General features: G+C 43.5%; 1 protein-coding gene across 8 annotated transcripts in view; it reads left to right on the top strand.

Annotated features, from left to right (window-relative positions):
- ASAP2 (ArfGAP with SH3 domain, ankyrin repeat and PH domain 2) overlaps positions 1-25,914 on the top strand; it is a 199,894-nt gene that overhangs the window by 120,471 nt on the left and 53,509 nt on the right. For all 8 annotated transcript variants that reach the window (XM_075598335.1, XM_075598332.1, XM_075598336.1 and 5 more), the window contains 2 exons: positions 16,168-16,243; positions 19,159-19,245. In XM_075598335.1, coding sequence (XP_075454450.1) covers positions 16,168-16,243; positions 19,159-19,245 — 163 coding nt within the window. The remainder of the gene's footprint in view (positions 1-16,167; positions 16,244-19,158; positions 19,246-25,914) is intronic.

Genomic DNA, 25,914 nt, shown 5'->3' with positions numbered 1-25,914 from the left:
TACAGAGGCCCCGCGCTCTTCCCGAAGGCATTTAAATTAAGTGCCGGGGGAGCTGCAGGGCCTCTGTAAACCTAACTTACCGTGGCTCCGGCGGCTTCCTCCCTGCGTCGCCATGGCAACGCGGCGTCAAAATGACGCTGTGAGGTCATGTGACGCCGGAGCACGGGTTAGTTGGGGTTGGGGGGGGGCGCGGGAGTGAGGGAACAGCCGGCAGGGGGGCGCAGGGAAAAAAGTTTGCGCCCCCCTGCATTAATACATTGTGGTGTGGTCCTCTGATTAAACATAAATACATTGTGGTCCTGAAAATGATATATGGAGTAATTAGTAACATTTCCACAGAGGTGGAAATTTATTAAAAAAAGACATCCATAATACTGTATATACAGGATATATTGTTTTTGTAAGGGTAAAATCGGAGGATTAAAAAGGGATTGCAAAACTAAACTAATAAACCTAAACTATGCAAAGATAATGTTAGTTGATTAAAGTCACAGGATCAAAGGCTAAGGAAACAGATATTATTGTTCTCCGACTACTACTTATGGGTCAGCAGGCTTTTGGTTTGATGTTATAGCCAAATAATAATAATTATAACCCTCCCACTGAGACAGCTGGGTCTTGGGAGTCACTGATTTAAGGCTGGGAATCTGTTCATTGTTTTGCTCACTTTTGTCCTCTATTTGTAATTTAACTTGGGTGTAAAATCCGTCGTCTTGTTCAGCTTTGCGCACGTCACATTTTGGTACATTTCACTAAGTTTGGATGTTTTTTCCCCCCCTCACGTAAAGTCGTTGGCATGAGTGGTGAACCAATGTTAAATCAACCAATTTTGTTAGTTGATTTGCCGCGTGTTATGCCGCAGCAACAAGCCATGTATATGGGCCCCACCCCCAGTCAACAGCCATGAGAGGACGTGTGAGGATGGGCATCTGGTATGAAAATAGAAGATAAACAAGAAAATATTGCCACAGTATTGTTCTGCAAGCAGGAGAGGATCAATTGCTTCAATCAAGGTCGAGGATGCGTCATTGGGGTACATGGATGCCAATAGATTACACTAGGCCTCTGGGTCCTGAGTTTGGAGCCTTGGATTCATTTTATTTGTGTTGCGGTTGTATTTAACTTTTTACTTTTGTATTTATTTTAACTTGGGGAGGTGGGGGAGAGACTGAATTGTTTTTTTTTTTTTACTTTGGGGGGAGACTGTGGGGGGTCTTATATGGTTGGACATCTTGCCTTTGGATTACCACAGGGGATTAGTTCCAGGGGGTTATTAATCCTGCAGGCCGTAGAGTAGCTCAAAATGACTGGGGTAAAGGGTTTATGGTCATTGTTTAACCACTAACAGTCTAACTGGCTACTTGTGGTTAATATATTAAAGAAGCAGTCCCATTTGTGTTTTTTTTATCTTGTCTTAACTGGGAGCTGTTTTGTGGTCCCTCGATTTCTGGGGACCCCTTGGCTCCTGAAATATTTGTAGTTTCTTTATTCCGGTGAAAAGTCTCTGCATTCATGACCGGGTCCTGCGCTCAGGTAAAACTACTAAACATGTACAGACCATGGGGACCCCTCACCTTTGGATCGCATGGACTGTGCAGCACTCAGAGTGAGTCAATCGCTTGCTACATGTTTTCCTGTTCAGGACTTTATTTAGACAATTGGTACGTTATAGGGTGTTATTATGCTCAATCTTCCTGGTGTCATTGTTAACAACAGCGTCACTTATTAGTGAGCTTACCATCCGGGACTGCAACCCAGTACCTGCCTTCTATCAAGTTTAGGTTTAGGGGTCCCCCCTACAAGTATCTGGTTATTCATTCATTATGTCTCCTTCTCTACTAAACATGTACAGTATGCCCTCCTTTCCAAGCCCTATGCCAGGTACAGTATGCTCCTGTCCAAGCCCTATGCCAGGTACAGTATGCTCTCCTTTCCCAGTCATGTTTCCGCAGGCTCTCCTTTCCAAGCCGTATTTCAGGTAGGCTCTCCTTTCCCAGCCATGTACTGGCAGGCTCTCCTTTCCCAGCCATGTTTCGGCAGGCTCTCCTTTCCCAGCCATGTTTCGGTTGGCTCTCCTTTCCCAGCCATGTTTCGGCAGGCTCTCCTTTCCCAGCCATGTACTGGCAGGCTCTCCTTTCCCAGCCATGTTTCGGCAGGCTCTCCTTTCTCAGCCATGTTTCGGCTGGCTCTCCTTTCCCAGCCATGTTTCGGCAGGCTCTCCTTTCCCAGCCATGTTTCGGCAGGCTCTCCTTTCCCAGCCATGTTTCGGTTGGCTCTCCTTTCCCAGCCATGTTTCTTCAGGCTCTCCTTTCCCAGCCATGTTCTGGCAGGCTCTCCTTTCCAAGCCATGTTTCGGCAGGCTCTCCTTTCCCAGCCATGTTTCGGCAGGCTCTCCTTTCCCAGCCATGTTTCGGTAGGCTCTCCTTTCCCAGCCATGTTCCGGCATGCTCTCCTTTCCCAGCCATGTTTCGGCAGGCTCTCCTTTCCCAGCCATGTTTCGGTAGGCTCTCCTTTCTCAGCCATGTTCCGGCAGGCTCTCCTTTCCCAGCCATATTGCGGTAGGCTCTCCTTTCCCAGCCATGTTCCGGCATGCTCTCCTTTCCCAGCCATGTTTCGGCAGGCTCTCCTTTCTCAGCCATGTTCCGGCAGGCTCTCCTTTCTGAGCCATGTTCCGGCAGGCTCTCCTTTCTCAGCCATGTTTCGTCAGGCTCTCCTTTCCAAGCCATGTTTCGGCAGGCTCTCCTTTCCCAGCCATGTTTCGGCAAGCTCTCCTTTCTCAGCCATGTTTCGGCAGGCTCTCCTTTCTCAGCCATGTTCCGGCAGGCTCTCCTTTCCCAGCCATGTTTCGGCATGCTCTCCTTTCCCAGCCATGTTTCGGCAGGCTCTCCTTTCCAAGCCATGTTTCGGCAGGCTCTCCTTTCCCAGCCATGTTTCGGCAAGCTCTCCTTTCTCAGCCATGTTTCGGCAGGCTCTCCTTTCTCAGCCATGTTCCGGCAGGCTCTCCTTTCCCAGCCATGTTTCGGCATGCTCTCCTTTCCCATCCATGTTTCGGCAGGCTCTCCTTTCCCAGCCATGTTTCGGCAGGCTCTCCTTTCTCAGCCATGTTCCGGCAGGCTCTCCTTTCCCAGCCATGTTTCGGCAGGCTCTCCTTTCTCAGCAATGTTTTGGCAGGCTCTCCTTTCCCAGCCATGTTCTGGCAGGCTCTCCTTTCACAGCCATGTTTCGGCAGGCTCTCCTTTCTCAGCCATGTTTCGGCAGGCTCTCCTTTCTCAGCCATGTTTCGGCAGGCTCTCCTTTCTCAGCCATGTTTCGGCAGGCTCTCCTTTCCCAGCCATGTTTCGGCAGGCTCTCCTTTCTCAGCCATGTTCCGGCAGGCTCTCCTTTCCCAGCCATGTTTCGGCAGGCTCTCCTTTCCCAGCCATGTTTCGGCAGGCTCTCCTTTCCCAGCCATGTTTCGGCAGGCTCTCCTTTCTCAGCCATGTTTCGGCAGGCTCTCCTTTCCCAGCCATGTTTCGGCATGCTCTCCTTTCCCAGCCATGTTTCGGCAGGCTCTCCTTTCTCAGCCATGTTCCGGCAGGCTCTCCTTTCCCAGCCATGATTCGGTAGGCTCTCCTTTCACAGCCATGTTTCGGCAGGCTCTCCTTTCCCAGCCATGTTTAGGCAGGCTCTCCTTTCCCAGCCATGTTTCGGCATGCTCTCCTTTCCCAGCCATGTTTCGGCAGGCTCTCCTTTCCCAGCCATGTTTCGGCAGGCTCTCCTTTCTCAGCCATGTTTCGGCAGGCTCTCCTTTCTCAGCCATGTTTCGGCAGGCTCTCCTTTCCCAGCCATGTTTCGGCAGGCTCTCCTTTCCCAGCCATGTTCCGGCAGGCTCTCCTTTCCCAGCCATGTTTCGGCAGGCTCTCCTTTCCCAGCCATGTTCTGGCAGGCTCTCCTTTCCCAGCCATGTTTCGGTAGGCTCTCCTTTCCCAGCCATGTTCCGGCAGGCTCTCCTTTCCCAGCCCTGTTTCGACAGGCTCTCCTTTCCCAGCCATGTTTCGACAGGCTCTCCTTTCCCAGCCATGTTTCGGCAGGCTCTCCTTTCTTAGCCATGTTTCGGCAGGCTCTCCTTTCCCAGCCATGTTTCGGCAGGCTCTCCTTTCCCAGCCATGTTCTGGCAGGCTCTCCTTTCCCAGCCATGTTTCGGTAGGCTCTCCTTTCCCAGCCATGTTCCGGCAGGCTCTCCTTTCCCAGTCATGTTTCGGCAGGCTCTCCTTTCCCAGCCATGTTTCGACAGGCTCTCCTTTCCCAGCCATGTTTCGGCAGGCTCTCCTTTCTTAGCCATGTTTCGGCAGGCTCTCCTTTCCCAGCCATGTTTCGGCAGGCTCTCCTTTCCCAGCCATGTTCTGGCAGGCTCTCCTTTCCCAGCCATTTTTCGGCAGGCTCTCCTTTCCCAGCCATGCTTCAGGTAGAACTTAATATAACCTCCCTTCTCCTACCCCCACAAGGCGTTAACCTTAACGGAGCTTAGGGAATGTTATGCATATCATGGTTATTCTAAATAATGGGTTAACGTTACTTTTTTTTTCTTTTTTCTTGAATTACTGTTATTGTGATGTTGACGTCCCGTTACATAAACTAACGGGTCTTAGTGAACATCGGCATAAGAATATTTTAGAGAGATATTCAGCTACACAACAAATTAGATGGCAGATGGGATTATTTTATGGAGAGAGCTACAAGAGATTACTTCTGTACACATAAATCTGAATCATTCTGCACAACACAAAACATACCCAGCATGTTTTATCCCCACATACAACGTAACAACAAGCTAAACATTAGCGTTTATCCTCCATCTGTCTCAGTGGAGACAGAGCTTGTGAACAAAATGATATTAACATATAATTTATTTTTCTTTATACCATTTTCAGTAAGTATTTTGTTACAACATCAGTACCTTTTTAGATGCTTTGTTGGTTTCCTCTTTGGTATGAATTTCTGATGATTCTCAATTACAAGCTATGCGGGATCATATTTATCTTTTTTAGTTTCAGAAGTAAAAACAGGCAGTGTAGGTGGCTAAACGATCCACCACTATGTTCCAGGCCGATTATCTACCGAAGGTATAATGCAGAGCCACTCGAATGCAAAGTCTTGTCGGTATATGTTAAATCTTCTTTGCATAGACTGCAAGAAGGCTTTAAGAGTAGCTTTCTTCTCTCCCACGATCTGCTCCACAGCTCAGAATTGCCTTGGCGAGATGGGGTCTTGCGTGTTCAATTTTCTGTTTCTCATTTATTTGAATTGACCATGAATGGATCTGTCTGGGTTGTTGAGTAACCCTCAGCTAATGGTAAGCCACGTTATCTGTGTGACTTTTACTTAAAGGTGCATCCCTTCATAGTGATCTTTTTAAAACAAATGGTGATGAATGAGAGGTCCCCGGAGCCGAGCTGCTTGAATCTTGGCTCTGGGGACCTCTGGATTTCCGAGACACTTGCCTCTCTAGGTGCTGACGGTTACGTCCTGGTTCTTAAATATCTTACGAAACGCAGGCCAATCTATTGGCCCACGTGACGCTAGAGATATAAGCCTTCATTTTGTTTGCCCTGCAGGGAATAGGGGATGGTACTGGGGAATACCTTCAGATGTAAGTATCTCAGGAACTAGAAGCTGCCCGGCACTGAAATTAACATGGATCTACAGTACTCTGGAGATGCCTTCATTCCCACCCATGTAAAAATAAAATGAGCAGATTGAACTACACCTTTAAAGATGTTGATAATAAAATTCCTCTCAAATTATCTTTGAACGTGGCCAAATAGGTTGCAGCAAATGATGATGGCTAGAGTTAACCTTTACAATGCCAGGGTGTCTGGTGATGCGTAAACCTCCATGTTGTGACCACCCCTGCCGTGATCCCGTGAAGCACCACGACTCCAGATGCCAGAAACAAGTGGAGAGGTCTCTATTTCCATTTGGATCCCGCTAGATGTTCTTTCGGCGCGCTCAGCCACATCTGCTCCTACGAAACAGAGCACGTGCCCATGACATACGGACCTCTGACATGTCGCCCCAGCCATGTTATTAGAGCAATGTTAAAAGACCAGATGTAACAGAAGAAAGAATCATTTGTGTCACAGTTGTTGTGCCAAACATTTATTTTATTTTATTTATTTTCACTATTCCACCAACGTTTTGTTCCAGCTCGACCCTGATCAGAACAAAAAAAATAATTCGGGAAATAATCCAACTAATAAATGAAATAATGAATCCAACTAATATGTGAAATGGGGGAATTAACTGTCATTCAAATATATTCCCCTGCAATATCATTTAGCCTTCTCCCAGGACATCTGTGTTCTTGCAGAGAGCTGTCTTGGATGTTTGGTCACTGCCATTTCCCCGCGACCAAGTCGCCAGTGGCATTTAGCCGCCACTCCCCTCTCCACAGGGACATCTTGCCTCTAAGGTAAGCCCCTAACCTTGGTCTAAAAACGCCTATCCCAAAAATCTTACTTACCCTAAAAAACCCTCAGCCTAAAAATCTTACCCAGATCCCCAACCTTAAAAACCCCTCACCCCAACGCTAATTAGCTACCTTGAGGCTAAAACGGCCAGCAGTGAAAAGGCGGCAGTGGTAAAGTATCTCTTGGCGGCTAAAAGTCTGCGGCAAAACGGCTGCGTCCACTCGTCCCATTCCGTGCATAGTGTGTTCCGTATAAATAATTTCAAGCTTACATTAACTGAGCCATGTTGCATGTTACATGTTGTAAGGTTATATTTATATTCCAGGTCTTAAGAGAAGCAGAACGTATGGTTTGAGGTATTTGTATAGATATGTCGGTTGGTTGAAGATCTGCCTGCAGCCGTCTGAGGTCAACCTGAGTTCTCATGCAGAACAATTAACAGAATGTAGGAAACAACCAGCAATTTAATAACAAAACATGCAGAGCATGTACACCAGCAACTGAGCAGACATCCACTTTTATACACCAAAGGCCTTAACTGGAGCCTGTAATTGCTAGATCTAATAAGCCAGATCACACTTTGAGTTAAGGATGATGACCATGGAGCTTTGCTTCAGGGTAATACTGCATATTTGTCACAGTTTTTTTCTAATTAAACGCCCAGTGTTTGTAGAAGGCCAGGCTGCAGGGCTTAAAATAATATCTGAGAGTTATTACATTGGATGTTGAGCTGTTTCGCAGAAATAAATCAATGAATGAAATTAGTGTCATGGAAGCTGGAGGAGATGTACAGTATGAAGACTCGCAATATGTAGTTTGATGCATCTTCATGAGATCACATTGCTCCTGTCAAGCAAAGTAAGTGTTTATTCTGAAACAAAATGATCTCTATGCTAAATAGCTTTTACCATTGAAGGACAGTAGGAAAATGACTTAGAAATGACAAAATACGAATAAAGGCTAAATTAACAAAACACCTTGTGAATCTTTACAAAAAGGACTAATCTGTGTGTTTTGTGATGTGTAGTTAATGCGGATGTTTGCATTTGTTTTCTTTAAGCAGTAATCGCCGATGCATGACTTTAAAAAATATATATATCCATTTTTTGCACCTGGTTCATGAGCTATTATCTCTTGTAACCTTGGTGTTGAAAAACATGGCTGCATTGAGGAAACAAATCGTAATCCAATCCATAAGAAATAGTTATAATGTGTGTTAGTATTGCGCGCATGTCCTCTTCTTGTAAAAATAATAATTTCTTCTGTGCCATCCACTGCTGCGGTACTCTGCGAGACAGGCACTGCTGCGTTACTCTGCGAGACAGGCACTGCTGCGGTACTCTGCGAGACGGGCACTGCTGCGGTACTGTGCGAGACAGGCACTGCTGCGTTACTCTGCGAGACAGGCACTGCTGTGGCACTGCTGCAAGACTGGCACTCCTGCGGTACTCTGCGAGACAGGCACTGCTGCGGTACTCTGCGAGACTGGCACTGCTGCGGTACTCTGCGAGACAGGCACTGCTGCGGTACTCTGCGAGACTGGCACTGCTGCGGTACTCTGCGAGACAGGCACTGCTGCGGTACTCTGCGAGACAGGCACTGCTGCGGTACTCTGCGAGACTGGCACTGCTGCGGTACTCTGCGAGACTGGCACTGCTGCGGTACTCTGCGAGACTGGCACTGCTGCGGTACTCTGCGAGACTGGCACTGCTGCGGTACTCTGCGAGACTGGCACTGCTGCGGTACTCTGCGAGACTGGCACTGCTGCGGTACTCTGCGAGACTGGCACTGCTGCGGTACTCTGCGAGACTGGCACTGCTGCGGTACTCTGCGAGACTGGCACTGCTGCGGTACTCTGCGAGACAGGCACTGCTGCGGTACTCTGCGAGACTGGCACTGCTGCGGTACTCTGCGAGACAGGCACTGCTGCGGTACTCTGCGAGACAGGCACTGCTGCGGTACTCTGCGAGACTGGCACTCCTGCGGTACTCTGCGAGACTGGCACTGCTGCGGTACTCTGCGAGACAGGCACTGCTGCGGTACTCTGCGAGACTGGCACTGCTGCGGTACTCTGCGAGACAGGCACTGCTGCGGTACTCTGCGAGACAGGCACTGCTGCGGTACTCTGCGAGACTGGCACTGCTGCGGTACTCTGCGAGACTGGCACTGCTGCGGTACTCTGCGAGACAGGCACTGCTGCGGTACTCTGCGAGACGGGCACTGCTGCGGTACTCTGCGAGACGGGCACTGCTGCGGTACTCTGCGAGACTGGCACTGCTGCGGTACTCTGCGAGACTGGCACTGCTGCGGTACTCTGCGAGACTGGCACTGCTGCGGTACTCTGCGAGACGGGCACTGCTGCGGTACTCTGCGAGACGGGCACTGCTGCGGTACTCTGCGAGACTGGCACTGCAGCGTATATGTGACCAGCTTCTTATTACCGAAAATAAATAGCTTAAAGCACCAGTCCATGCTGCAGTTTTTAATTTTAGTTTTATTTCCCTTTAATATGTGCATCAAGCCACACAATGGTAAGTAATTAGCTAAGTTGCCGATCGATCTGATCGGCGAAAATTCAGCTTAGGGTTCACTAAATGGCTGCCAGTGCAGCAGAAGAGGACTAAAGATGCAAAGTTCTGTGGGGAAGATTATGTGCCCAGTAAGTCACTAGGTACAGTTGGTGCACTGCTAGAGAGAGGGCAGGGCTCAAAGGTATGTGCCAGAACCTGTTTCAGAAGAGGAAGGGAGTGTGTCTTTGTAAATGGTTGCTATAGAAAAAAAAAAAGCATGTAGGATATTGCTGGGTCTGCAGCTTTTATGTAAATATTATTTTATTGGAATGACAGGGCAGTGAGAGCTTAGCAATTCAGGGTTTTAACTTCATGTGCACTGTATCAATCTGATCTCCCATTATTCTGTGTGCTGTAGGCAGACTTCAAGCTTACTTGCAGTTGTACATCCTTACTGCAATATCTTTCAATCTTATTTTGGTTAACGAACCCTATAATTATATTGTAATATTCTGAGGAACCCCAACCCTCTCTAATAGCGGGTTTGAGATCAGATACATTGTAAGGAACCCCAACCCTCAATAATAGTGTGTCTGAGATCAGATACATTGTAATGAACATAGGTAGAAAGAGAGACAGAGGGGCTCAGACAAGGGTCAGAGTTAATATCAGACCAGTAGTTGAAAACACATACTGTACAATAGTAAACCAATGGTTAAGAGCAAAGGGGTGATAAGAGTATAACGTAATATGTACTCACACGGGCCTGTGTGGTACTGGGTAGTACTATAGGTATCTTTATTTTCTTTCCCTTCTTCTTGCTAGTCAGTCATGCTCCTTCTCCCTCTGTACATCATGGAATGGCCACTCAGGGCGCATGTAGTGGAAGACAGCGCCACACAGATGAATAAAAATACGTTTATTTGGCAAAGAATGTGAGACAACAATTCACTCACATGTAAAAAACTGCTTAGGGACACCGACGTCAACCTCCCGCTCTCCGGTGCAGTGTGCTCCTGTTCGCCGCGTCCGGTCTACAGGACTGTTGACCGTCAGTGCAGGCGCCAGCTATGGTGTCCTCGAGCAGACACAAAACTTCTGGTCCAGGTCTCTGCACACACAACGCATTTCGGATAATTGAATCCTTCGTCAGGCGTCATAAATGTATATTTATTTTTGACCTTATTCTTCTGTTCAGTTTCAAGCATTGTGCAAAGGGAGCGCCCCAGTTCACTTACATTGTAATGAACCCCAACCCTCTCTAATCTAAGATCAGATGCATTGTAAGGAATCCCGACCCTCTCTAAGGCTGCGCTTATAGTGCCGCAACGTTGCGTCAAAACAAATGCATTGCCGCCGTCGCGTGCGCTTATAGTAAGCGCGGTGCGACGGCTTGGTCGCTATCACTGCAATTCATCTCAATTTGATTTTTCCAGCGACTGTAGCCGTCGCTGGAACTATAAGAGTAGCTTAATAGCGCGTCTGAGATCAGATACATTGTAAGGAACCCAACCCTCTCTAATAGCGCGTCTGAGATCAGATACATTGTAAGGAACCCCAACCCTCTCTAATAGCGCGTCTGAGATCAGATACATTGTAAGGAACCCCAACCCTCTCTAATAGCGCGTCTGAGATCAGATGCATTGTAAATTCTTTTGTATTTGGTACAATTTTCAAATGACCTGAAAATTGCGAACCCTTAGGGATACCCAGGGAACCCAAGGCCTGCTTGGAACCTCTGTTGAAAAACACTGCCTTACTGCGTGCAGGACAAAGTAAATGAATGTATCCTACATTGGGAGTGGCCCCCTGCTACAGCTATTTAAAAAAAGGAAGAACAGGTTTATGGGGGGGGGGGAGGAATTCCGCTGCTGAAGAACATTGTTTGTACCAGCAAAAACTGAGTTGTTAGCAGAAAGAACACAGTGCAGAAAGTATAGTACATACAACACAAATAAATATTTGAAATCAAAAGTGGACCAATAGCATAAACTTTGCCAGGGCTGCAATGTGCAATTTCAGAATCCAGGGGTATGAAGTAAACATGAGCTCAGCAGCCTAAGCACGCAGCATGATTCATCACCTAATTATCCCAGTGCCCCAGTAATAAAAGAGCAGCAGGGCCACACGCATGCAATGTCACTAAACTGCAAGTGATACGGATTTGGAACGAACTGTAGCTTGTAGGATTTTATGGTGATTTAAGTATCTGATTTTAAATGGTAAGCTTTGCTGTCATTTGTAAGACTACTGGAGGGGAGCAATGGAATAACACAGCCGGAGGATGGGTGCGGGCACAAATGGTTGGGGTGACATTTCAAGCTCCAAAATATTGGAAATCCCAAAACCTGACCGTTTTCCTGGAAATTTCTTGCAAAAAGCTTTCCATTGATGTATACAGTAATATGACCGGGTAGGAGAGGGTGACAAAGACACTTGTTGTGTGTATGTGTGTATGTGTGTGTGTATATATATATACAGTATATATATATCTATATCTATATCTATATATATATATATATCTACTTTTAATGATGCCTGCACAGATCAAAAGTATGAATTGATAGTGTCCATGCAGCCAACGTGCTATTTCATTTATTCACAGCCCCACATTTTCAGTGATCAGGGTCACGCCCGGTTTGGTTCTTTTGTAAATGTAACAAGCTTCTTGAAAAGGCCTCGACTCCCGTTCTATGTCCATATTCGTTCTTCTGGGAGATCACACCGTAGCCATACTTTTTATTTATACCAACAGTCATTGCAAATAATGCATGCTGGCTGCTCTGATATCGGAGAGGTCCAATGCATTATTTTTTTTTATTATTTATAAAATGTTTTACCAGGAAGTAATCCATTGAGAGTTACCTCTCGTTTCCAAGTATGTCCCTGGGCACAGAGTTATGATGACAAATACATGGTTACAAATACAGAGTTACATTAAGTGAACAGGGTTATACATTATATACAAGACATTTCATGCACAGAGATAATATATTATAGGCGAATGTAACCGTTATAGACCAGATTAAAATGTGAGACAGCGTTAGTTTTGAGTGAACTTAGACTGGTGGTGGCTGTGAGAGTTTCTGGTAGACTGTTCCAGTTGTGGGGTGCACAGTAAGGGGAGGAGGAGCGTCCGGATACTTTGTTTCTCGCAGAGAATGGTAAAGGAGAGTTTACTAGAGATGTACAAACTGGCCGCAAACAAGTCAACGCATTTTTCACTTGCAAAAATGTAAATATCAAGTTTGTGAAATCTTTGCTAGTCCCCCTCCCAAAAATGTCCCCATTGTCATAAAAAAAATGTTTGTTTGTTTTTTTGGCAAAAATGGGAAAGTTTTGCCATTTTCAAAAAGGTCTTTCACGAATTTCATAAAAAAAAAATATATATATATTTGGAGGGCCACATTAATTATTTGGGACAAATCTGCCTTTTTGAGGGGGGGGAATGCTGCAGAAAAATTGCAAAATTTGCATTGATTATATAGATATAGATTGATTATATAGATATATAATCAATGCAAATTTTGCAATTTTTCTGCAGCATTTCCCCCCCTCAAAAAGGCAGATTTGTCCCAAATAATTAATGTGGCCCTCCAAATATATATATATATTTTTTTATGAAATTCGTGAAAGACCTTTTTGAAAATGGCAAAACTTTCCCATTTTTGCCAAAAAAACAAACAAACATTTTTTTATGACAATGGGGACATTTTTGGGAGGGGGACTAGCAAAGATTTCACAAACTTGATATTTACATTTTTGCAAGTGAAAAATGCGTTGACTTGTTTGCGGCCAGTTTGTACATCTCTAGTAAACTCTCCTTTACCATTCTCTGCGAGCAACAAAGTATCCGGACGTACCTCCTCCCCTTACTGTGCACCCAACAACTGGAACAGTCTACCGGAGACTCTCACAGCCACCACCAGTCTAAGTTCACTCAAAACTAACGCTGTCTCACATTTTAATCTGGTCTATAACGGTTACATTCGCCTATAATATATTATCTCTGTGCATGAAATGTCTTGTATATAATGTATAACCCTGTTCACTTAATGTAACTCTGTATTTGTAACCATGTATTTGTCATCATAACTCTGTGCCCAGGGACATACTTGGAAACGAGAGGTAACTCTCAATGGATTACTTCCTGGTAAAACATTTTATAAATAAATAAAAAAAAAATAATGCATTGGACCTCTCCGATATCAGAGCAGCCAGCATGCATTATTTGCAATGACTGTTGGTATAAATGCCAACAAAAAGTATGGCTACGGTGTGATCTCCCAGAAGAACGAATATGGACATAGAACGGGAGTCGAGGCCTTTTCAAGAAGCTTGTTACATTTACAAAAGAACCGAACCGGGGGTGACCCTGATCACTGAAAATGTGGGGCTGTGAATAAATGAAATAGCACGTTGGCTGCATGGACACTATCAATTCATACTTTTGATCTGTGCAGGCATCATTAAAAGTTTTAATCAGCGTTAAATGATAGTGTTATTGCTAATACAATAACGCCCACCTCATTTGCCCCCTAACCTCTGTCCTTTGGCTCCTGATGTAATTCTGTCTTTTTATGATCGCCCCTCTGCCCGTTGGATTCATCGTTTGCTTTTAGCAAATTCAATTCTGCTTCCACAGTCTGATAAGTGAAAATCTAATCACACAAATGGATCTTGTAATCCGATTACTGTATCTCTGTATAGGTTGCCGCTGCCAAAGGAATCAGTCGAGAAAACTAATTTGTTAAATGTTTTTTTTTGGGGGGGGAAGCGTTTTTATGTACAAATGCATTACAGTCACCCAGGGGCATCCATAGAACAGCAGCAATCCAGCAGTGCTTGATGGAGAGCTGAGATCCGAGAGCCTGTGGCTATTTAACTCTCTCACTAGCTGTGTTAGTGAAGCAAACCCTCCTGCTTTGCTAGGAAAAAATGCTTCGAATATTTCCAGGAAAGTAAAATGGAGAGCGGGGCAGCACATTTCTGGCTACTCAGGAATTCACCTACCTGACAAAGGACAGGAGGGGCCGGAAACATGCCCCCTGCATGTTCACTTGACAAAATAAAATGTAGCACCTGCTTTGAAAATACTTCATTCCCACCGCTCAGTGCGCATCTTTCCCCGCCAAGAACAGATACCATTCAGCTAGAAACATTTGCTTGTGTTAAAGTTGGGCTGTGAATATATTACTTTGTTTTTGTCCAGAAACACGGTTATAAAGCTTGTATAACAATGTTGACGGTCAGTCATTAACTCATTATGATGTCACACTTTGATGGTGGATTTTGGCGTCCCGTATTATAAAAAGTTAAATGTGGCAACCATACAATAAACCTACTCACAGACATGTACAGAATTATATACATGTCATAGACCTTTGTGTGGAGGCCGTGCGCGGTTACCTTTAGTGGTGTAAGTAACTTTACAACCCATTGTTGTACTCTGGAGAAATATTTTATAAATATGTCCTGCAATGGAAATGTGTGTATATGTGTATATATATATTTGCATATATATATGTGTGTGTGTGTGTGTATATATGTATGTGTGTATATATGTATGTGTGTGTGTGTATATATATATATATATATATATATCATCTGGTGTGTATATCCGACGGGACATGCACACGTGGCAGAGTATACTAAAATATCGTGAATCCTCCTATCCAAGGACTTACTTACATGTCCCATCGCCCTAATTTCCAAATGGAGAGCATGTGGTGGTACATTGAATGAATGTAATTAGTTGTAGTAATGACCTCACCTAGAGTACTGTGTTCAGTTCTGGTGACCATAGCTCCAGAAGGACATAAATAAATTGAAGATTGTGCAAAGAAAGCGCTACTGAAATAATACGTGCTCTACCTACATCATGCGACTTATCAGGAAAAGGACCTCAATATATGCACAGCTTAGAGTTAGACGATAGATGGGCGGGGGGAAGAAATAATTAAAACTTTCAGATACTTAAAGGGTTTCAGCAAAGTACACGAGGGAAGTGTGTGTGAGAGAAAATGAAGTGTTGGAAGAAGAGGCCATGTTCTGGGGTAGGCTGATGGGGTAATGGGAAGTCATTCATCACAAAGTGTGGTGAATTTCATGGACTAGCCATACAATAACAGTAAGGGAATGCAAACATGCTCAGGATAAGCCCCCCCCCCTCACACTCTCCCTTTCCCTCACTCTCGCCCTCTCTTCTATACAACACCCCCTCATACACACTTACACACTCACTTCCCCCCTCTCGCTTACACACACACTTACTCTCCCCCATTCACTTACACACACGAGCGTGCTCTTACCCGATCCTTCCTCTCCCTCCTGTAAGCCATAAGTTGACACGACTTTCGGTGCCGACAGGAGTAGGGAGAGGAAGAATAGTAGTGACCGATCGACGGCCGCTGTTGCTGAGCACAGGAGCCACCAGGTCACTGCTACGTGGGGTGCCGCCAGGCCTGGGACAGCTGGGAGAGTTGGCCCAGCACCCCCTCCCTCCTTCGGCCACGGGAACCCTGAGGGGTGCTCGCGGAGCTCTGGTTGACGATCGCTGGTCTAAGATTTTACAACAGATCGGAAAATGTCCAGACTAGGTGGCCATGAAATTCTGTGATGCTATTATTTGTTTAACGCACCGGGATATTTTGCAGCACAGTAGAATGGAGGAGTGAAAATAAAATTGCAACGTTAAACACAGTAGGTAGATGACTCCATTCAGAAGAATTCACAATCTCTATTCAGGCATCTGCACTCCAACTGGTCACTCGGAACTTCAGAAGCCCTCCTAGCACCCTCCAGTTCCTTTACAGGAATTCTTAAACGTACAGGTGTATTTTTGTATTGTGTTATAGGGAGCACCAACTATGTACTAAAGGTGATCTCCTTTTTCGTAGGATTAAAAAAAGAAATAAGAATGTTAATCCATTGGTTGCTTTAGAGCAGGACTGACAAACTCCAGTCCTCAAGTTTTCCAGATATCTCTGCTTCAGCACAGGTGGCTCAATCAGAAGCTGTCATTATGACAGCCACCTGTGCTGAAGCAGGAATATCCAGAACAGCTGACCTGTTGGATTGGAGTTGGCCACCCTGTCTTTAGACGGTATTGCAGGTGCTGACATTACCGAGGTTAAGTAGCATGTCAGGATTTTTTTCCTGAACTTGACCCAGTCTGTGATTAACACATCTGCGCTTTTTCTTGCCAGCTTTTTCCAGGATGGACTAAAAGCCGTTGAATGCTTGAAACCCTCCATTGAAAAACTTTCAACAGATCTACACACGGTGAGGAGTTTGGATTTTTAAAAAAAAATTTATATACTGTAGTGTTTACAGATCACATGTGTTTTTATTAGCTCTAAAACCAAGTAAATGGACGATATTTATAATACATTGCAGGCTATTCATTAAACTCCTGGAAACTCACGATGACTTAAATGGTAGTTTCCGTGCGATAGTGCCAAACGATCACAGTTTAGTAAATAACATGACAATGTGTTTGAGCATCTGTCTCTCCGTGTATATTGGTGTAATAATACTACAGTATTTATTTTCCTTGTCTCTTTTTTCACGGCTAACTAAATAAAAAATGGGTACGTGAATTAAAGCCGCAGTCCACATAGCAGTACATACCCAAGTGACAGCCAATGGAATACGCAATTCATACCACGTATGTTGGATAACTATTTGGGTTCTTTAAACATTGGCTGGTGAACTTTTTAAAGGAATCTGAGAACAACAAACAAGGAAACTGCTGAAATGTGCCATTTTCCTTCTTGCGGTAAAAGTAGTGTCCGGTCCCCTCCCAGGGGTACATCTCACATGTTATCCGTTGTGACTTCTTATTAGCCCAGGTGATGTGGGAGATTTAAACGCCAGGAATTACTGTGGCTACTTTTACCAAAAAGTATGTCGAGTACCTAAGGATGCTGGTCCGCAAACAAACACAGTTCAGATACAGCAACAGGGGTCCAGTCCAGTCCTCAAGGGCCACCAACCGGTCAGTCGTTGACTGACAATTTCTTTCATCAGGTGAAAGGTCCATATGGGACCGGAAACATTGTCTTTCCACTGGTCTTTGCTGTCACATTAAAGGGAGAATTGCATGATGAACGTGTGACTAGAGCTCTCCTTTGTATGTCTGTCCCAGAGGAGACCTGCACTCTGAAGAAATTGTTGGTGTATGTTGTGTTGGCTGCACAAGCAGGATTCTCCTCCCCTGAAACTGTTTCCCCGCACTTTGGAATTGTACTATACAGTTGTTGACTGAGCCACTTGTGCTGAACCAGGGATATCCTTAAAACCTGACCTGTTGGTGGCCCCTGAGGACTGGAGTTGACCACTCCTGAGGTACAGGGACGCTCTGGTCCCATCCTGGTTAAAAAAATAAATAAAAGGGAGTGTTTGGGGGAGGAACTACTTATTTAGGCACAATACCTGGCCTGTGGATCTGAGTTAGGGAAGAGTTGGGAATTCAGGTGCGGTCCCCATTCGATGACTGCGCCTCGTGTTGAATCATTTTAGGGGGGGGATTCACTCTCGCCAGTTAATTGTACACACAGTGTTGCATACATGGGAATACCTCAAACCAATACAAAAATGCATGTAAATGTAATAACAATGACATTAAAAAAAATGTTTTTTTTTTTTTGCTTTTTTGCATTTCAATTTAAAAAAAATAATTTTGAGCATTAGATTAAGGAACTCTCTCGAAGATATTACTGATTCAGTGTTTTTATTTTCTTTATGGTTATTACATGAGTCTACAGATGAATCAATCTATAGCCAAACCTTTATTCTGCATGAAAACAGCCGTTTCAATCACTCCCAAGAAGCCTAATCATATACGAGCAGGCATCTCCAAGCTGTTTTGACTGTAAAAAGGACAAAATCTCAGCAGAAAGCACAAAAACGTTATTTAAAAGAAATGCAGTCATTACCCGGGAGTGATGAATCAAAATCTTATACAGTAGTTGGAAAACAGGGTCAGATTAGCATTGAATGTATCAATTAAAAATCTGATTTATTTCATGGTATTTCTTTATTGCAGTGCTTTTTGCACTGGGAAACCTAGGCTACACATCCCCACGTTCTCGTTTTACTTTATTTGTAAAACACAGTTCTACAGGTCTGAAAATTTAGCATCACATTTCAGTACGTAGACAATTTATTCTGCCTGCTGGTACAGAGTTTTTGCAGCAAGGATGAAATTAAATGAATCATCTTTGAGCAGCTGTGAAAACCACACATGACGTGATGATGTAGGTTTTTCTTGGGGTGTTTTAATTCCTATCCCCATATGACTCCATCATTGGTTACTGGTAAGTGACATTTTAGAACTAGTAATGCATATTACATGATTATCTGTTCACAAGCCTGTCTATAGACATTAGAGAAATCCCATCTCAACAGTCTTGCAGGGCCAGCCAATTCAGCTGTGCTTATCTGGTCATTTTCTAATAAATGCAGTCAAACAGATCTACCCATTGCTAAGGAATGTGCCCTTATCAAATGTACAATCCCTCCAATCAAAAACAAAGAACATAAATGGTATTAATAAGGTACAAGATGGAAACATTTTCAGAAGATGAGTTATGTTGTCGTAGGTTATGGTGCCTTTCAATAGACCAACGTGATGGTTTGTTACAGGTGAAATTGTAGTGTACACCGCTTTTATTTTTAAACTTTGAAGGGCTCTCCGTATGTTCCTTTTGAACTACAGTACATCAAAAGAAGAGGAATGTTAGAGCAAGAGGTCACGTTTTGAAGGGTGGTTGTTTGAAGGGGAATATGAGCAAATACTTCACTGAAAGGTTAGTGGGGTCCATGAAACCGTATCCCAAGTGAGACACTTGGGAGAGCCAGAACTGTATCCTAAACGCGTGAAATGCCATATAGTGCAAGGGATCTGATGCTTCACAGCCGGTTGGAAAATGAGCAGATTAGATGGGCTATGGCTAAGAGATCCCTAACAATGTCTGTATATCTGTGATTTTATGGTTGTCTCACCTGTAGTTCATTTGATCCATGCAGCTGCTAGGAGGGGGGGGGGGGGGGGAAATCAACAAAAGCTACTATTGGTGTACATCGAAATGGCTAATTCAGCCTATTCTGTGTCTTAACATTTTTGGGTCAGATAAATGGTATAAGATTAACCGCTAGTAAGCAGCCCTGATGTATCTTTTAATATTTTTCCTCAGATCAAACAAGTCCAAGATGAAGAAAGAAAACAGCTGAGCCAGCTCCGAGACATCTTAAAAACAGCACTTCAAGTAGAGCAAAAGGAGGTGAGCAGGGGCGGGTTTCTAGAAATATAACTTTTTCCGATGGTGTCGCCACTAAAGGGGTTAGACCTTTCGTTTTTATCATTATTATTGTTGTCATGATCACCATTCCTTCTCAAAACACTCCAGTAATTAGACCCGGAGCCATGTTCGGGATGACCTGTTTGGTGACACAAACATTTTAGATAGGCAGGGGGAAAACCTCTCTCTATTCTATCTCCTGTAGTCGTGGTCTTATTGATTGGCATTGGTAAACAATTAAAAAAAAAATCTCTGGACAGATGTGTGTAATTCTATAGTTATAAGGAGAAAAGTTGAAATATTTTTACTTCAATATATCAAATGGTAAGAGGTCTGTTATTCTACAACAGTGTTTTTCAACAAGGGTTCCTAAAAAAACACTTGGGTTCCCCGGGCATCCCTAAAGGATTCCCTGCAATTTTTAGGTCATTTGAAAATTATACCAAATACAGAAGAATGTACAATGCATCTGATCTCAGATGCGCTATTAGAGAGGGTTGGGGTTTCTTACAATGCATCTGATCTCTGATGCACTATTAGAGAGGGTTGGGGTTCTGCTGAATTTCACAATATAATTATAGGGTTCCTTAAGCAAAAAAAGGATGGAAACACTGTTCTACAATATAAAGTTTATATCCTAATCTTCATTCCTCTTTATCTCTTGTACTTCCTTTCTCTTTCATCCCCTTGCCCCCTTCGCCCCCCCCCCCCGAACACCGTAACCCTCCCTGTGACTAGAACGTCCATTAGTAGAACGCAGAGTATTTATCTTGTATAGTTTTTGCACCTGGCTGCATGTTAAAGACGGCTTCAGGCAGTGCAATGTTTTATGCTAGTTTGGGATATTTGTGGGGTGAAAAAGTGTTGCCAGAGAGGCCTGCAATGCACTGCAAATCAGCGTAATTTCTTCCAGCTCTGTAACTTCATGCATCTGAAGCAGCATTGCTGAAGCTACTTCATGGGCCCAGTAACAAAGATCATTATTAATTAGTTTGATACTTTTAAAAAGCAATGAACATCTTTTTATTGCAAGAAATGTGGACTCCTGTACCAGAATTGCTTGCACAAATACTGTATCGGACACCAGCAGCTAATCTGCGAGTAGATCACCATCTAACATAAATACCTAGTTACTTACAGCTGATAAAAGACATACGTCCAAGAAGTTCAACCTACTGCATGCTACATTTAGACAACAGATACTTTATCCTATATTCGTATTTACAGTATTTTGATCATGAGGAAGGCAAAAAAAAAAAAAAACCCCAGTGAAAGATCATCCAATGATGTCTCATAAGGGGAAAAATAAATTCCTTCCTGACTCCAAATGTTGGCAATCAGATTTCTCCCTGGATCAACATACTTCCCATGTACACTTATTTGGTATATCCCTGTATAACTTTCCTTTCTAAAATGATGTCCAACCTTTTTTTTAACAAATCTATTGTATCTGCCATCACAGTCTCCATGGGTAATGAATTCCACATTGTAACTACCCTTACTGTAAAGAACCCTTTCCTTTGTTGCTGGTGAAATCTCCGTTCCTCCAACCTTAAGGTATGGCCCAGTGTCCTTTGTATTGGGATGAATAACATTTTTTTATATTGTCCCATAATATATTTGTTTATAGTTATCATATCCTCTCTTAAACACCTCTTTTATTGTAAATAAATCTAATTTAGCTACTAGCCTCTCCTCATGTTACGTTTGCGTATATGTAGCTTTGTACTGTCAAGGAGACAGACCTGCTAGGTAGAGTAGTCCGGCAGCAGGCAGGGATCTGAGGCAGGCAAAACCGCAACAAGCAGGAGACAAGGTAGGGAGTACCATACACAGGCAAGGAGAGCGGGAAATGGAAGCCTTATAAAGGGAGCAGGCAGGTGTGAGCAATCCAGCTCAGGCACAGGCTGAATTCCTGCCTCGGCAGCCATGTTGGTAGAGGCAGCGAGGTTAGGGGTCATCCTTGCTGGAGATCCATACACCTCATAAGTCAGATTTTTCCATCCCCTTTATTAATTTGGTGGCTAGTCTCTGCACTTTTCTAGTTCCATAATGTCTTTTCTATATAGTGGTGCCCAAAATTGTACTCCATATTCAAGGTGTGGTCTTACTAATGCATTATATAGGGGCATAATTATGTTTACATCCCTTCCACCCATTCCCTGTTTAATGCAAGATAAGATCTTGTTTGCCTTTACAGCTACTTCATGACTTTGGGCGCTATTGCTAAGCCTGCTGTCTACAAGCACACCTAAATCCTTCTCCATCAAGGATTCCCCCAATGTATCCCCATTTAATTTGTAAGGCTCATGTTTATTCATGCTTCCCAAATGCATAACCTTACATTTATCTGTATTAAACCTCATCTGAAATTTACCTGCCCACGTTTCCAGTCTCTCCAAGTCCTTCTGAAGAGAAATTACATCCTGCTCTGATTCTATTACCTTACACAATTAAAGCTATGGCCCCAGTGTTGCCTGCAGCACACGCGCACAGTTGAAAGCCGCATTGTGCGGTCTAGGGGGAGAGATGGGGGGGCGCGGCCATGACAGGGGGAGGGGGCGCGACATTACGTCAGCAAAGCATAGCACACTCCAATTGGGAAACACAATCTGCCCTTCCATTCGCTGCCCGCACACCACGTGATTGCGTCATGGCAAGGAAAGACAACATTCTTGTCTTCCCTGCCAGTGGACGCGTCATTGCGCTTTGCGTGCCCACACATGCCTACTAGGGCCTGCCCCATAGAAGGCTGTGCTGTGGTGTGAGGCTGGCACGCCGCAGCGGCCACTGCGGACCTGGCCTTGGTGTCATCAGCAAAGATGGAGATTTTGCTCTCTATGCCAGCCTCAAGGTCATTAATAAATAAGATTTAAAAAAAAAGGGGATCCCAGTACCAATCCTTGATGTACTCCACTCACAACTTTAGCCCAACCTTAAAAAAGTTCCATTTACGACTCTGTTTTCTATCCTTCAACCAGTTTTCAATCCAGATCCAACTTGTTTTATTTTGTACCCTAACCTAGTGTGTGGAACTGTATCAAAAGACTTTGCAAAATCTAACTGCATTACCCTGGTCTAAATTCCTACTTACCTCCTCAAAGAAACTAATAAGGTTAGTTTGGCACAACCTATCCTACATAAATCCATGCTGATTATTACACATTTTGTTTTCCATTAGGTATTTCTGAATACTATCCCGTATTCAACCTTTAAGTAGCTTTTCCACTATTGATGTCAGACTTACAGGTCTGTATTTCCCCGGTTGTGATCTTGCTCCCTTTTTAAATATAGGCACCACATCTGCTTTACGCTAATCTTGTGGTACTGAGCCTGTGGAAATGGAGTCCTTGAATATTAAATATAATGGTTTGGCTATTTATTGAACTTCGCTCCTTAAGATCTCTTGGATGTATGCCATCGGGGCCAGCTGCCTTCTTTACTTTAATTTTATCAAGCCGCCTATAAACTTCTTCCCCAGTTAACCAATTGTTCGTTGATGTACTGTAGAGATTGTGGCTTCCTCCTGCGGCACTATAATTGCAATTGTTTTTCCCTGGTTAATACAGGCAAAGAATTTGTTTAATACCTCTGCTTTTCCCTTATCTCCAATAAATTGCTGGCCCATCTGACACTGAAAGGGTCCCATATTTTCTCTTCTATTTTTTTATTTTATTATTAAGGTACTTAAAGAACTTTTTAGGGTTGATCTTCCTTTCTACTGCAATCCTTTTCTCATTTTCAATTTTTCCTAATTTGATTGCCCTTTTGCAATTTTTGTTACATTCCTTATAATTCTGATACGATGTCTCCGTCCCTTCTGACTTAAATAATCTAAACGCCTTCCTCTTCTTGTCCATTTCCTCCCCTACCTGTTTATTTAGCCACATTGGTTTAGACTTGTTTCTTTTATACTTATTACCCAAGGGTATACACTGATAAGTGTGCTTATCTAACAATGTTTTAAAGACTGACAATTTATCCTCCACATTTTTCCCTGCAAAATCATCATCATCCCAATGTATTACTTGTAGATTATTCCTCAGATTCTTTTTTTTATTATCATTTATTTCAAATGAGACTATGTTATGATCACTGTTACCCAAATGTTCCAGGACTTGAATATTTGTTATTACTTCTACATTGTTTGATATTACCAAATCCAGTATTGCCCCTCTCCTGGTTGGTTCCTCAATCATTTGGATCATGTAATTGTCTTTTAGCACCCCCCAAAACCTGTTTCCTTTTGTTGTAATGCTAATCTCATTGCCCCAGTCTGTATAAAATAAAATCTTCCATTATGCAAACATGATCTGGGTTTGATGCCTTCACCATTTACAAAAGTATTTTGGCTTCTTCTATCTCACAGATATTTGTTGTTTTATAGCATATCCCTACAAACATTTTCTTTGTACGTTTACTTCTATGTCTAATTTCTATCTACAGATCTCTATATTTTCAGAATTCCCTTCATAAACATCATCCCTTATAATAGGTTTCAGATCCGGTTTAACATATAAACATACTCCACCTCTTCTATTTGCTCGATCCTTCCGAAAAAGGGAATAGCCCTCTAAATGAACTGCCCAGTCATGAGTTTCATCCCACCATGTTTCAGTAATGCCTACGATCCCTTGTATCTATTAATTGGAAGCTACCCCATTTTATCTGTCAAGCTTCTTGCATTAATTAGCAAATTATGCATTTTTTTCTGGTGTGTGCTATTATCTTATTTACGCCTGACTTTCTACTCCAATTGTATTTAGTCTTAAGAAGTGTTATAGTATTATCTGTAATTAATATGGGTGTCTTGCTGCTCGCTAAGCTCGCACTTGCCCCCATTCTGCCTCCATGACCCCTAGCGATTTCCCCATTCCTATCTATTCTGTCTAGTTTGTTGTTTCTTGTCCCTCCCCCCTCCATCCTAGTTTAAAATCTCCCCCTTAGCACAGAAGATCCCTCTTCATTTAGGTGCAATCCATCGCTACCATAAAGATAGCACCTCTCAGAATAGGAGTCCCAGTGATCTAAAAACCCAAACCCTCCTTTCTACACCACTTTCTTAGCCACGCATTAACCTCCCTAACCTCCAACTGTCTCCCTGCTGTAGCACATGGCACTGATAGTATTTCACAAAATACTACCTTGGAGGTCGTTGGCTTAAGCTTGTGGCCTAGATCCCTGAAATAATTTTTTAGGACCCTCCATCTTTGTCTAAATTTGTCATTGGTGCAAACGTGTACCACGCTGATCTAATGAGCTACTTATTGATTAGCAGGCTTGCAATGTCCAGACCAGCAACCATTTTGATTTCCTGTTGCTTCGGGAAATTGGCACTAAATATCTCATGAACTGGAAGTTATAAGAAACTAAAGTACCTGGCGTTGCTGGGGAATTCTAAAAAAACAACCAAATCCTCCTCATACCCTTATCTCTCTCTCCCCCCTCATCTCTATCACTCCCATCACTTTCCTTTAATACCTTATAATGTCCCCAATTATTTCTGCCTCTCCCTCGTTCTCCAGAATTCTTACTTTCTCCTCACGTGCCAACTCACTTCCTCTTCTTTCTTCGTCTGCTTTCTGTGTAAATGTTATAGCTATCTGACTCTCCTTATCTGCCTCCAGGCTATGTGCATTAAGAAGTCACGTGCCAGATACATAGCCTACCAGGTACAAGACCCAGTGGCTGACTTGCTTGAGAAATTAGATTGTAAGCTCTTCGGGGCAGGGATTTCCTTTCCTATTGTCTGATTTTGCTGCACGTATTGTATTATTATAACTCCCTATACTGTATTCTTTGTGAAGCGCTGAGTACACTTTTGGCGCTATTTAAATAAAGACATACGATACAATAAAGACATACAATTGTAATAACTCATAGAATTAAAAATGGAATGGATACAATTGTATCCAAACAGAGACACAAACCTGCTCACTGATCTCAGAAACTATCATGCAAAAAGAGGTGTCCAAATGCATAGCGAACAGACAAACTTTCCAAAATGTATAGTAGATGCTTATGAGAAATAAGTTGTTCTGCTCAGGGGTGGGAGGTGGGACTGACTCGGATAACACGTAAAAAGCTTTCAATGTGTCCCGTGTTACTAACTGTGCTGTAACTCAAGAATGTATTTTTTCCTCTCTTCCTGAAATGCGCTTACCTTTTGTGATCGAAGTCTAGGAGAGTAAGTGTTTCACTATTTCAGTGACTTGTTCCCGTGCATGTTTCACCTGTAACCCTACATTGTCATACCAGCTCCTCTGTAGAAGTGATTTAGTGTTCATGTGCATGCTTTTGTGGTATCGCTCCTCGGTAAAATATTGCAGGTGCCTCAACAAATGCCTAGAAGATTTGGTTGAGAAGCCTCAAATATAACAAGCCATTGCTTTCACTGCCTGAGAGCCTGCAAAGCAATACAGTATGTGCTGTAACAGTGATTGGGTTAGGCAGGTATCTCTCGTTGATTAGATCTGAATAGAGACTCTACAGCTGGACAAATCACACATGAAGGGGTTTGGCATGCGAGTATAGTAGAGGTTTATTAACCAGCTGGAGTATGACAGGTGCCACCACCTGCAGGTAAAGCACGGGTCCTAATTGCTCATGACACAGGAAGACAAGGTGGCCTGTGCATGGTCAGTGTAGAGA

This window comes from Ascaphus truei, chromosome 4 (assembly GCF_040206685.1).
Source record: "Ascaphus truei isolate aAscTru1 chromosome 4, aAscTru1.hap1, whole genome shotgun sequence".
NCBI lineage: Eukaryota > Metazoa > Chordata > Amphibia > Anura > Ascaphidae > Ascaphus > Ascaphus truei.
Note: the sequence above shows the minus strand (reverse complement) of the source record. Positions and strands in the feature narration are given on the sequence as shown.